General features: G+C 30.5%; 1 protein-coding gene across 10 annotated transcripts in view; it reads left to right on the top strand.

Moving 5' to 3' along the window:
* The window catches only part of LOC145277016 (synaptogenesis protein syg-2-like), an 824,542-nt gene that overhangs the window by 614,842 nt on the left and 196,670 nt on the right, over positions 1-13,030 (top strand). For all 10 annotated transcript variants that reach the window (XR_013868085.1, XR_013868082.1, XR_013868084.1 and 7 more), the window contains exon 8: positions 7,133-7,414. Coding sequence is in view for 6 of the 10 variants with exons in the window: in XM_080128618.1 (XP_079984744.1) it covers positions 7,133-7,414 (282 nt within the window). In the remaining 4 variants the exon portion in view is untranslated. The remainder of the gene's footprint in view (positions 1-7,132; positions 7,415-13,030) is intronic.

The raw sequence follows: 13,030 nt of genomic DNA, 5'->3' as shown, positions 1-13,030 counted from the left end.
ATCGCCATCATTTCAATAATTATAGGAGCAACCAGACTCAGGAAAAAGATTTTAAAAAGTACCTGGCAAGTATACCCGGTGAACCAAGTGCAAAAGAGATACAAAAAATTGCAGGTAAAAAGGACGGCTAGAATCTTAAAAAGATCTTTCGGTATGTATGAAATAATGAATGAATGTCTGGCATCCGGTAGGATATCCCATCCGCAGCTAGTACAAAATAACAAAAAAATGGAAAAGAAAAATAAGTCTAAGAAAAGAAAAAAAAAGAAAGCATTATAATTTGGTCACCTGTCGGTTTGATCTTTCTTGCTGACTGACTTAGCAATTTTCAGGTGAAAGAAAATCTTTTGGGAGAGGATTTTGCTAAAATGAGACCACTTTTATTCTTGCTATTTTAAACTTGACTTTTTATTCGACTTCTTTCTACACTTCCCATACATACATTTTCTTATATATCTAAATGTGTTCACATCTTTCGCAAACAGTTCTTATCCCTATGCAATTGTGTCTGTTTATATCTGGAGTTTAATGCGCGCATGCACGCACGCACACACACACATAATGAGAGAAAGAAATATCTTTTAAAGCAAACACACATTTATTGTATAAAATAGTATTAATATAAGAAACGGTGTAAATAAAATTGTAAAATTTACAAAATTTTTGAAATCATCAAGTGTTCAATTTTACTTAATATTTAATTTTTTTAGCATTTCAACATTCATTTTAATACTATCTCCAGTATTGAGCATCTTAGCACGATAGGATCTAATAAAATATTTTTTATATTATTCAGTTATACATATATGTGTGTATGTTTAACTCAACAGATCTTATTCGTTCTCATATATATACACACACACACACACGTATATATATATATATATATATATATATATATATATATATATATATATATTCTTGCTTTCTTTTTCTTCTTCCTTTGTGCTTCAAGCTAGAAAACGTTTCTGCACTCAAGTTGTCAAGACTTCATCACATTCCACAGCCATACCATTACACTCTCCCCCTCCATCGCAACACTCTCTTCCTCTTCCCATCACTCTCCATCATCCAACCACAGCTGCAAAGGTTGCAATGACTAGTAATCTATAAAGAAGCACCCTCAGGATTGATACGTTAAAACAAGAATGTAGAAGTAAGCGTAAAAAAAATAAATAAAAGAATAAAAACATAAACGATCGATTTTTACTTCAACAGTTGAAAACTGTAAGGAGTATCAATAATAACTTTAACGCTATAAGAGGTAACATTGCAATTTATTTTCTATGCTCGATTTTGAAATTTTGTCAATCTCTGCGATTTGTCTAGTTGTCAAACGACAATCTTGTTCAACTGCGACTTTGATTTTGTTTACTGTCGACCAAGACAAAAAGCATCTCATTTAAAATTTTCTTTTTTGGAATCGAACAAATCCTTTCTGACTCACTAAAATAGTATCCTTTTCTATGTTGCATGTTTCTGTGTCTCTCTTATTGAATCATTAGTTATTAAACAATTGGTATTCTAAAAAGAAACGTAAATAGCCAAATCTATAAGGTTCACATTTCTTGTAAGACATTCACAGCAAGAACTCGTTTTCTACTACAAAGTAAAAAAGACTTTCCCTTTTCCATCCATATTCTTAGCATCAGGCAAAATTTCCACGAAAAAAGTTATTTTTTGCACAAGCTTCCGTTTGTATGGTGTATTGCCAGATAACATATATATATATATATATATATATATATATATATATATATATTACAGATTACAGCATCATTTTTTTTTCAAATCCAATTCAAACAGATTCCTCTCATGAACTCCATCATCCATTTTCAATCATTTCTAAGTTCTTCATCTCTCAGCTGCCAAATCTTCCATCTCATTATCCCTTATTCTCGATTAACTTTGAGTGAATATTTATTAATTAATATTTGATACCTTAAAAAAAAATATTATGAAAGATATTTTAATTTTCATTTTACCACTTTTCATAAAATTAAAATGAGCTAAATATTGCCCACATTAAAACCCCTTATGCCTATCAACTATGTTCAAAAATTCACAGTAATCAGTTACTTAGTTTAGGAGTGAATCATGTATATAAAAATATATAAGAGTTCATGGCACAACTCAGCTTAAGGTGGTGAATGAGACGGAAGATCTTATCTTTCTGATCGGCTCTTCATTCAAGCCATATAAACATTGCATTTAGGCTGCTAACAAAGCAAGGGGCAGCTTATTTCTTATCGAACGTACTCTCTGCAAACTCACTTCTGAAATCTTTCATCCTCTTTATGTCATTGTCAGAATATGGTGTCCAGACCTCTTCTCTATATCTAATACATGATATCAAGCATCTGGAAGGAGTTTGAAGGCTGGCTACTTGAATGGATCTGCCCTATATGAGAGCCGACTCAAAAAGATTGACCCCCCCATCCTGATCGCCGACGATTGCATAGTGATCTGAGTTTGGCCTCCAGTCTTAACTATGAGCATTATGATATATACCAGGATTTAATATTCATTGCATAAGTAAGATGTCTACATGGATACTACAAGAAACTATTTCACCGCCAATTTCAACTGAATCAAAAGAATCGCTGAACTTTTGAAATAGACTTAAGTGAGGTGATAAAAGGACCAACAATTTAAGGTGAATTTGGGCAATAAGTGAGATTATCATATTTTTTGCCAAATAAATTAAATTGAATATACACACACACCTAACTATAGAAACAAAAACGCATAAGTAAATTTAGCAAACAACTAAACTATCTATAACCTGTATCTGTAACCTTTTTATAATAGACAATAATTTAACTTGTTGCATGAAGAAATTAACAGCGATAAAAGACTTAGGAATAAACATTTTTTATGTCTAGAAAATGAAAGTTGTTGACAGGAAATGTAAATCTCTTAACTTTTGATACAAAAAGTTGAACCTGCTTTTGTGTTAAGCTTTTGTTTTTATTGTATGTTAAGCTTTTTTATTGTACTCTTCAACATTTTATTTAAAGAAGTCATGGCCTCTACTTTATTCATGCACCAGTGAGTTTTATCACTGATTTTTTTCATCCATTTTCGTTTAGAAAACTTGACATACACATTAATCCTTTTTTTTTTAACATTTTTTTCGGTGAGTTATTAAGAGAGGCTTCACAAATTTCAATTTTTTGTCTTCATTTTTAGATTTTTCTTCCTTTTTATTTTTGGTCCATTCTTGAGTCATTCGAGATTGCTTTCATTTATGGACTGAATTTTTTACATTTTTATGATTTATTTTGTTTCTCTTTCGTATTTTTATTCTTTCTTTTACATTCGTCATTCTTTGTTCCTTCAGTTTTTCCTTCATTTTTTTTTTTACTTTAAACTAATTTATTTTCTTACTTTTTGTCTCAATTGCACTTTATTTATTTCTATATGTTTATTCCTTTCTTTTTATTTCACTATTTCTCTTTTTATTTCATTTTTTCCTCTTAATTTGTCCATCTCTTTATTTACACCTTTAACTCCTTCTTAAAGATTTTAATTTTTTCCATGTTCAATTTTCTGTTATTTTATTTATTTCTCGCTTATTGTTTTATTTAGTTTCCTTTTTCTTTAGACATTATCCCCCCCCCTACTCTGTTCACATATATATTCATATGCAGGTAAATTTTGTAATAATACATACATAAACACATTCATGTTATGTGTTCATATACATAATTATTATTTCATGAATCTACATACAAGTTCACAAGGAGATATAATGTTTTCATGTATCGACTAGCACGGAGACCCGACGTTGCCCAGAATTGAATGGTAATCAACGAATGTTTCACGCTTTCATATATTGCCATCGAAATCGATGAGATCACAATTTTTTAAACAAGATCAATTGATAGCTACATATCAGTATCGCTTCTGTATGTGTTCATGTATATATATATATATATATATATATATATATATATATGAGAATAATGGAAAATAGTATTCCAATAAAATAGAGAAAATAAAAAGCAACAAACCGAGTTATGTGTTCATCAACGTTTCGTCTTTATTTCGAGACTTCCTCTGGATGAATGAGATTGTACTGGTGTTTTTGTTTTTTTAACCTCATTCATCCAGAAGAAGTCTCGAAATAAAGACGAAACGTTGATGAACACATAACTCGGTTTGTTCCTTTTTATTATCCCTCTCTATCTTTCTCTCATTGTATATATATATATATATATATATATATATATATATATATATATATATATATATATATATATATACTTTGCAATCTGGTAATTGTTTTGCTTGACTATTTGGGGACACACACATGTTTGTATGTGTGCGCGCGCAGGGAAAGGATACATTTTGCAAATGTTTTCACACATTTGTTGTAAGAAGCTTTTGATGTATGCAAGCTAAGTGCATTGGATGACAAAACTAAAAGAATTCTTTTAGATTTGTGTGCACCCAAAGTAACTTTGTTGCCATGACAATCAAAACAGAACAGCTGGCAGTATATTTATTTGTTTTGTTTTTGCAATTCTTCTAGCAACTCTTTTCTTTTAACTGTTTATTCTCTCTTTAAATAGTCTTCCGTGTCATCTCTTTCCTCATAGTCTTTTATTTAGAATGATCAGGTTTTATTTTTTTATTCTTTGGAATCTCCATTAAAATTTTATCCCCTAGAGTTGTCTTCTCTTTAATTAGACTTTTTCTTTCTGTAGAATTTTATTCAATTTACCCTTTTCAAGAGTTATTTTCTTCATATTCTAATTCTTCATATCTCATTTCTTCAAGCCGTTCTTTTTAGAATCTCCTTCAGTTTATTCATCTTTTTCAGAACTTTCTTTTTCGGAATCATCTGATGCAGTGTCTGCTACTTTTTCATAATCTTCATCCTTTTTTTTTTTTTTTTTTAAACTTTTTCTTTCAATATTTCTTCCATTTTTATCTGCTTGCAACAATATCTAAATTCGCTCCTCTTCCTCCTTTGTTTTCTTTTTCTAATATTCTTTTTCGTCTTTGATTTCTTTACTGGTTGTAATTTTTCCTTTTATGTTTTCTTTATTTTCCTATGCATAAATGATATTTTCAACTTCCATTGATATATATTATTCTGAGAATCTATATTAAAGCTTTCATGTATCTATATTAAAGATAAAGTTGTGCGTAAAACCTTTCATGCTCACATTGAAGGAAAGATTGTAACTTACAACAAACAAATTATATATATATAGTCTAAAGAAGCTTTAAATAAAGAATGCAGTTTAAATTCCCGGAAGGGAAAAAAAAATTAACTTTAACCTATCGCAGATTAGCATAATCCGACTTCTAAAAAGTTTATGATGACAAAAGAGAACTCATTTATATAAGGATGCAAAAAAAGCCTTTACTAAAATGTTAAATAGAAATAGACTTAGCACTTGCATAAGCCGATTTCGCAAAAGTCTTCAATTTTAAAACAGAATTTAACTACATAAGGATGAAAAGAGAAAACCTTAACTAAAATTTTGTAAATAGAAAACGGGGATCACCAGCTGCTTACCATGTGGCTATTTCGGCGATATATATATATATATATATATATATATATATATATAATAATGTCAATGACCAAACTTGGTAATATCATGTAAATTGAAAATGGTGTTCAATAATAGTGACCTGTCTTGACCTTTAGATTGAAATAGCGTTGTATTTCATGTTTCTACTCAGTCTCAAGCGACCATTCTCCCAAGCATTATCTTCTTCAAGAAAGAAAGATATTGATTAATTGCTGATACATTGAGGCGCTCCTATCGGAGAATGCTGACAGGTCAAATCCATACTATTTTTATAACCAACCAGATTGCCTATTTTGGAAGAAGTTAAACAACAACCTTTTATCACGTCCATATTATACTGACCTCTGGAAAATCCGAGATGTAAAATAAAATAAATAAATAAATAAAAAATACAATGCATTCAAAAGTCTAATAACTGCCTTCCATAAACATGCCAGATGACGTCATCCCTAATTACGGCAGCAAAAAAAAAATCGAAATTAAAAAATAATCCAGTGGTTTTTTACCACTGGATTCCTCAGCTGCATTAGCTTATGTGAACCTACTAAGTAAGCATGAAAGGGGAAAATATACAAGCAATAAACAAGTTTTCTTTTGAAACTGTTTCGGTTTATGAATCATACATTCATTAATCGTTAAGCATTTGTTATTGTTCCGCTTTTATTTCACCTCTATCATCCCGCTTTCTAAATCTTCTTCACTATGACTGTTAATTAGACCTTCATTTTCTTAACATGAAATGATAAATAAAACAAGTAATATGTTAATAATCATTTTATCGCATTAACTTTGAAAGAGTCTAGGAACTGATTCTTATTAAATATTATTTAAACTTTAAATCTTACATATATGAATTAAAATGATGAAAAACACTGGTCTTGAAAAAAGCATGTATAAAGACACTTGACGTGTAAAAGACAAATTATACATAGCTTATATAAAAAATTAAGCCAGTTGGATTCTCGAACTTTGTCATCGATAGCTTTTGTCCTCCAAAATCAATATTTCATTTAGAGTAGCAAATTATGGCAATAACTAGTCTTTGTAATTTAAATATAAAACTTAAAATTCAAATCAATTTCAGCAATTAAATACTTATGACACAATTCCTGCTATGCATTCCTAAATTCCATTAGTTAATACTCTAGGCTTACTAGCTAATTTTATTACTACGTTTGTTACAAATCAAAAAAATTCAAATGGTTGCCAAAGTCTCATCGCTAAAGTAAGTAACGCTTTTGTTATTTACTATTCTCTCTTATATTTTGGGCCAAGATAAAAACTCCAATCATCATTCTAAGAAAAATAGAACGGCTATCAAGCTTCACTCGGATGGAGAACAGGTAGATAAAGAAATATAATGTCTTTTAAAATATTTACTTTCTTATTTATTAAAACAATGCATATGGTTCTTTCATTGTTTATGATATTTTACTCACGGAAATTAATCGATTTCTTTTTTTTAACAGGCAGCACCTGCTTCAGATATATAAATGTTATCTAGTTTTTTCCAGTACACTTCTGATTTCCTGTCTAATATCTGTCTTTATTACATGATATGTTTTTTACGTTTGTTTCAGTTCCGCCTGGCAAGCCCATGATAAGCAGTAGCAGTGACTTCCCCTGGCTTGAAGGTACGGACCAAGCTCTTTACTGTGAGGCCAAACCTGGCAACCCACCACACGTCTTCTATAAATGGTACTTGGCCAACAGTGGACCGGTACATTCTGGATACATGATCCGATTCAACCCCGTCACACGTTACAACCACTCTGAGCGCCTTGTTTGCCGAGCGGAGAATAGCTTCACCATCACGCAGCATGACAAACACGTTGCAAGTTCCGTGACAGTGCTTGTTGAATGTAAGTGACATCCTTTTTACAAAAATTCTCGTTTACTTTTGTTTTAATATGGTAATGAAAAAGGTATATGTCATAGCATCTTTAAATGACAATGGCCTCAACCTAGATGAAGTTAAGTAAAAAAAGAAATCCGTGTTGTATGAGCCTGTATGTGTGGAGTAAAAGTTGGAGATAAAAAATCCCAAACAAAAGTTCTAAAAAAGGACAGTGTAATTCAGACGAGAGTAATAAAGAACCATTTGCATTGCATCTTTCTCCTTTTAATTTTTATGCGCATAACTATATATTTTGATCCTTAACTTATTAAACAATATACAAATAAAAATGGAGTGTATTAGTTGGTAATTTTTTATTACTGGCCTTTTGATTAATGGCTGAGAATTTCAACAAAATTAAGTTTCTGAATTTTTTAGATGAGGACGGATTATTTGGATTATTTCAATTAATTTGAATTGTTCTCATCTCGAAATTTTATTTGCACAATATTTCACTCAATGTAACCCTCAACTTTCTTCACTCAAAATATAATTGCGAATTACTTATGGCCTTTTTCCAGTCATGGCTGATGGAAAGAGAACATGCTGCCCTCATGGATTAAATAAAGAGTTCCATTCAAAATTCCATACAGATTCCAGAATTTGAAAGAATGGTTCCTAATTTCGAAAAGATACACATGAAAAGATACATCAACCCAAGCATTGTGAAAATAACATGAGACCAGTCGTCTAAAGAATCCAAATAATATGAAAATTATGTTTATTTAAGTTTGAGTTTATATGGCTGACACATTTCTGAAGAATCCAATCTGTTGGTCAAAAATCCAGATGTAAATCCGTTTGTAATTCACACACTGGTGCTGAATGGAAACTTTCTGGTCATTCGTGACAGTTAACATTTAATCAATGTATCAGCCATTGGTTGGAGGTAAAATCAATGTATCAGCGATTGGTTGGAGGTAAAATGAATGTGTCAGCCATTGGTTGGAGGTAAAATGAATGTGTCAGCCATTGGTTGGAGGTAAAATCAATGTGTCAGCCGTTGGGTGAAGTAAATAAACATTTTTATGATGGTTCTTTATTTTATTTACCCCTCTTCAGAAAGTTAGACATAAGGTCAAGTGTTTCTGTAGAATGAAATGGATTCGAACTTGGCACTTAGTTTTCAGTTTGTGTCATTAATCACTAAGTCACCGTCATCGTGGTGGTTCTTTATTCAAAGAACCTTTTACTTTTCGCTTCTGCCTATGTTGAACGTGACATAAGGTTGCTTACTTCAGGTTCTTTCACTATACTTCCAGCTATGGCAAAGCATCCAAATGAACATCTGCAGTCTTCTGGTATTTTAAAGTATACATATTATGTTATTTATATTGCGCCTGTCTAATTTATATTTTGTTTGATAATTTGGAGGTCACTTTATTTCTTTTAAGTTAATTGAATCCTTTATCTATAATATATATATGTTTAATTTTTTGAAATTTATCAAATAATTTTATTACTATTTAATATATATATATATATATATGTGTGTGTGTGTGTGTATATATATAATATATCATTCAGTGATGCATCTAATAGCTTTATCTGGATTCCTTTAATGTATGAACAGTCGATACTATAATATCATCAATTTCTTAGGAGGAATCTGTTTGGGAATGAATTGATGATTATGAACAATGTAGAATCGTTAAAATATTAATCAACAACCAGCGGGACCTGTGGAAATTCCACAGGGGACTCATTCATATGTAATGTATTGATGCTGGCATTCTGTAGATGTTCAGCGTTAATGGAGACGCTCTGATATAATTGTAGCTCTTTTGTTAAAACTGCAGAAGTATTTATCTAAGCTAGCAGGGACGGCTGGCATAGCCCGGTCGTAAAGTACGCTTAAGTATGATATTTCAATCCTTGCAGATTTCGTATATATTATTATAGAGTTAATGTACTATCGATTTTTATAGATTATAAAATTGCAATTTCAAAAATAAAAAATATATCCATGACTTGCGTGCATCAGTTTGAATCTAAACCAAAACTTATGAAAAAAATATATTGGGTTCCTTCAGCTATAATGGAAACCAGGACTTATGAAGAATTCTTGATGGAATTATTTATAAAAAAAATAGATTACTTGCATGCCATTAACTATATTCGAAACCAAAACTAAAATTTATGAAGAATTCTTCGTAAAATTATTTATAAAATAATTAAATGACTTGAGTGCCATCAACTATGATTGAAACCGAAACCAAAACTTATGAAGTCTTGGTAAAATTATTTATTACAAGAAATGGAAATCCATAACAATGAAACGACTGTCACTCTGATGTAAGCGTGACACACAAAATAAATAACACACACGCTATCCTATTAATATATAGATTACCGGCTAGTTGGTTGCATCACATGTTGCTATATGTCATTATCAACTCATTTTTTAGATGAGCATGAGAAAAAACATCCTACGCGGCCAGCTGTATGCTTAGTGTCCCCTTCCACTATCATCTTTCTAATTATCACATGATCTTATTTGGCCCATGAAAATGTTGTATCACTCAATCTTTACTTAATGTTACCGTCATCATATTCAGTTAAACATGTGTTCTACATGATTTTATGCATTGGATGGAGCTTAAGAGAATATGTATCAAGCAGAGAAAAAATCAGAAATAATGGTAAAAAAAGTTGTAAACCATCTTATGAAATAGTTTTTAAATTTTATATTAAGATTCATATCATAAATCCTGTTAAATTAAACGTCTATCAATAAATTTATTTGTTCTAAACTTTGATGTGGTGATTTCATGTTTCTTTGGGTTGTTTAATCCTGGAATACAATCTGTTGTAACCAAATGATTAACAATAATATTATATGTTATGCATATTTGATGGGGAATTGTGTGTACATATATTTCCTAATAATAATACAGTAAAAACCCAGGATACGGCATTAAAAATTAGTAACAAAATACAGTATAGAATATAATACATATGTATATAATCAAATAACATTATAAATAATACCGTAAGGCAAGGCAAATACCGTAACCAAGTGCCGGAAAAACATTGTATTCTAGATCATAACCTGAAAAAAACCGTATTCTAGGGCCACTGAATCCCAGGGTTCTACTGTATATTTGTTAGAATAAAATGTTAATAAAACAAAGAAACAATATACGTAAATATGAATAGTATTTTTATCAAAACAAGGTCGCCATTACTTCTCAGATATTGGAAAAGTTAAGACATATGCCCAGATAGATCCTACAATGATACACGAAGGAAAAAATTCTACGAATTATAAAAGGGTAAACATTTCAATAGATATTTGAGATGTTCTTATGTTTCTCCATATTTACACTCATGTTAAAAATACTCAACTTTTATGCAGTTCTTACTTGTGATGAAAAAATACCGCTCACAAAAGTTTACAATTAATCCAATGATTTTGTTTACATTCACGAAATTCTTTTATCCATAGCTAGAATTTCGCTGCCATAATCGTCAGCGTTATGAACTTCGTCATTGATTAACTCCCTTTAATATACCTCTTCATAGATTTATAGATTTACAATGTTGGCAATCCAGAAAAAAAAAACATACTAATTCATTTTTGTTATTATTAAACATGTACTGGATACTTTTGCTATAAATTTTTGTATACACTAATATTTTTTATTAAAAAGTAAGTATTTCATAAAATTATCCTGTTAACTTATAAGTGCATTTTTGTACGCCTGCACAAATACACATTTAAACGTTATAGCTGAGTCATTTTTAACTATTTCTTATCCATTTGATGATAGCTCAAATTGTAACGACTAAGACTGGTGCGCTAAATGTTTTGGTTTCGATTCTAGCTAATGGTACCCAATTCATATTTTTTTTACTTTGAGATCGCTACTATATATTTGGTACAATATAATATACAATAATCGATAAAGAATTACTCTATAATAATAAATACGAAATCTGAATGAATTAAAATATCATATTTAAGAGTATTTTACGACCAGTCAACAGAGAGCTGTCTGCTAGTATATATATATATATATATATATATATATATATATATATATATATATATATATATAGTAATTTATAAAATATATATGGCGATTAAGCTACACTGAATATTCCGCATTCTCTAGGACTTAGCTCTACCTACGTATTGAGCACTTTTGAAGTAAATACTTAAAGTTTACACATAAATCTATACTTTCGTATATTAATTTTATGTGAGTAAATTAAGTAGTTATATATATATACACACACACTAGCAGGCTGCTATATATAGCCATGGAAAAGTTGTTTTTTTATTATAAAGAGCATCTAATCCTTAGTTTTCCATACAACATCTCTAGATAAAATGCATTTGCATATTAGCACACACGAAAGTATGCAATAAATAAATTTGGTTGTATTTTTTAATTTTTTTACAAGGAAGTCACCACTTATCAAGGCCCAAAGACCACTTGAGGATAAGGGTTGATGAATGTAAGGTGGTAGTGTAGTAATCGTTAATTGTATAAGTTTGGTAGAATTTGATTATTTAAGAGGATGGTTCAACAAAAACTTGTTTATATTAGACTTGAAGGCTACCATGCTGTAGTCAGCAGTTCTAGGAAAGAAGCTTTGTTCATGGAACCTGCATTTAGATTTAGGTACAGATAGAGAATGGGAGAAATTGTTGATAGTGGTTGTAGTTAGTCGAGTGATGTTTGTGAAAGTTTGTCAAGGAGGACTATATATTGGAGCTCAAGTGAGCAATTGACATGAAAATAATGGCCTGCAACATCTTTTCTGTGGTAAAGAGGTTGCAGGAAAGAGAACAGGTTTTGAAGCTGGTTTTGAATTGTGTCAAGGTTGGATAAAGACTTTATTCCAGTTTAATAGATTAAACAACCCATAGAAGAATTTTAATACATACCTAAACGTTTTTACAGTAAGTTTATTCATATTATTTGGATTCTTTGGACTGGTGATCTCATTGTAAATGTTATTTTCTTAAATTTTCAATCCGTATGGTGACTATTGACCTTTTTTAGGTGTATCTTATCGAACTCAGGAATTTGCACAGAATTTCAAACAGAATGCTTTATTTAATACACGAGGGTAGCATGCTTTCGTTCTCTCAGCCATTATTGGATAGAAGTCTTGCATAATTTGTGGCAGATTGAAGAAAGTACTTGGTAAAATTCAGTTATGATTTACAAACTTCTGAAATTTTAAGGTTTAATCCTCAGCGACACTCAAAATACAATTGCGAATTATTTAGGCCTTCTACTCAGTCATAGCTGATGAAACGAGAGCATGCTCCACTCATTGGTTAAATATAAATTCCCATCCGAAATTTTATACAGATTTCTGAATTTGACAGAAAGATTCAGAGTTCAACAAAATACACCTTAAGAAGGTCGGTCATTACACTGAACAGAAACGTCGTGAAAATAACACTGGAGATGAGAACAGTAGTCCAAGGAATCCAAATAATACGAATAATCAATCCTCATCTCAAAAATTTAGAAACATATGTCAGTTTATTGTTATAAAGCTCTAAATAGGATATTGCACCCTTTCTGTAAAGTCTGATGTCTCTCTTTGGATTGATTTA

The sequence above is a fragment of the Euprymna scolopes genome, chromosome 5 (assembly GCF_053919585.1).
Source record: "Euprymna scolopes isolate OS-2025 chromosome 5, ASM5391958v1, whole genome shotgun sequence".
NCBI classification, from domain to species: Eukaryota; Metazoa; Mollusca; class Cephalopoda; order Sepiida; family Sepiolidae; genus Euprymna; species Euprymna scolopes.
The sequence above is the reverse complement of the archived record's forward strand: the minus strand, read 5'-3'. Positions and strand labels throughout refer to the sequence as shown.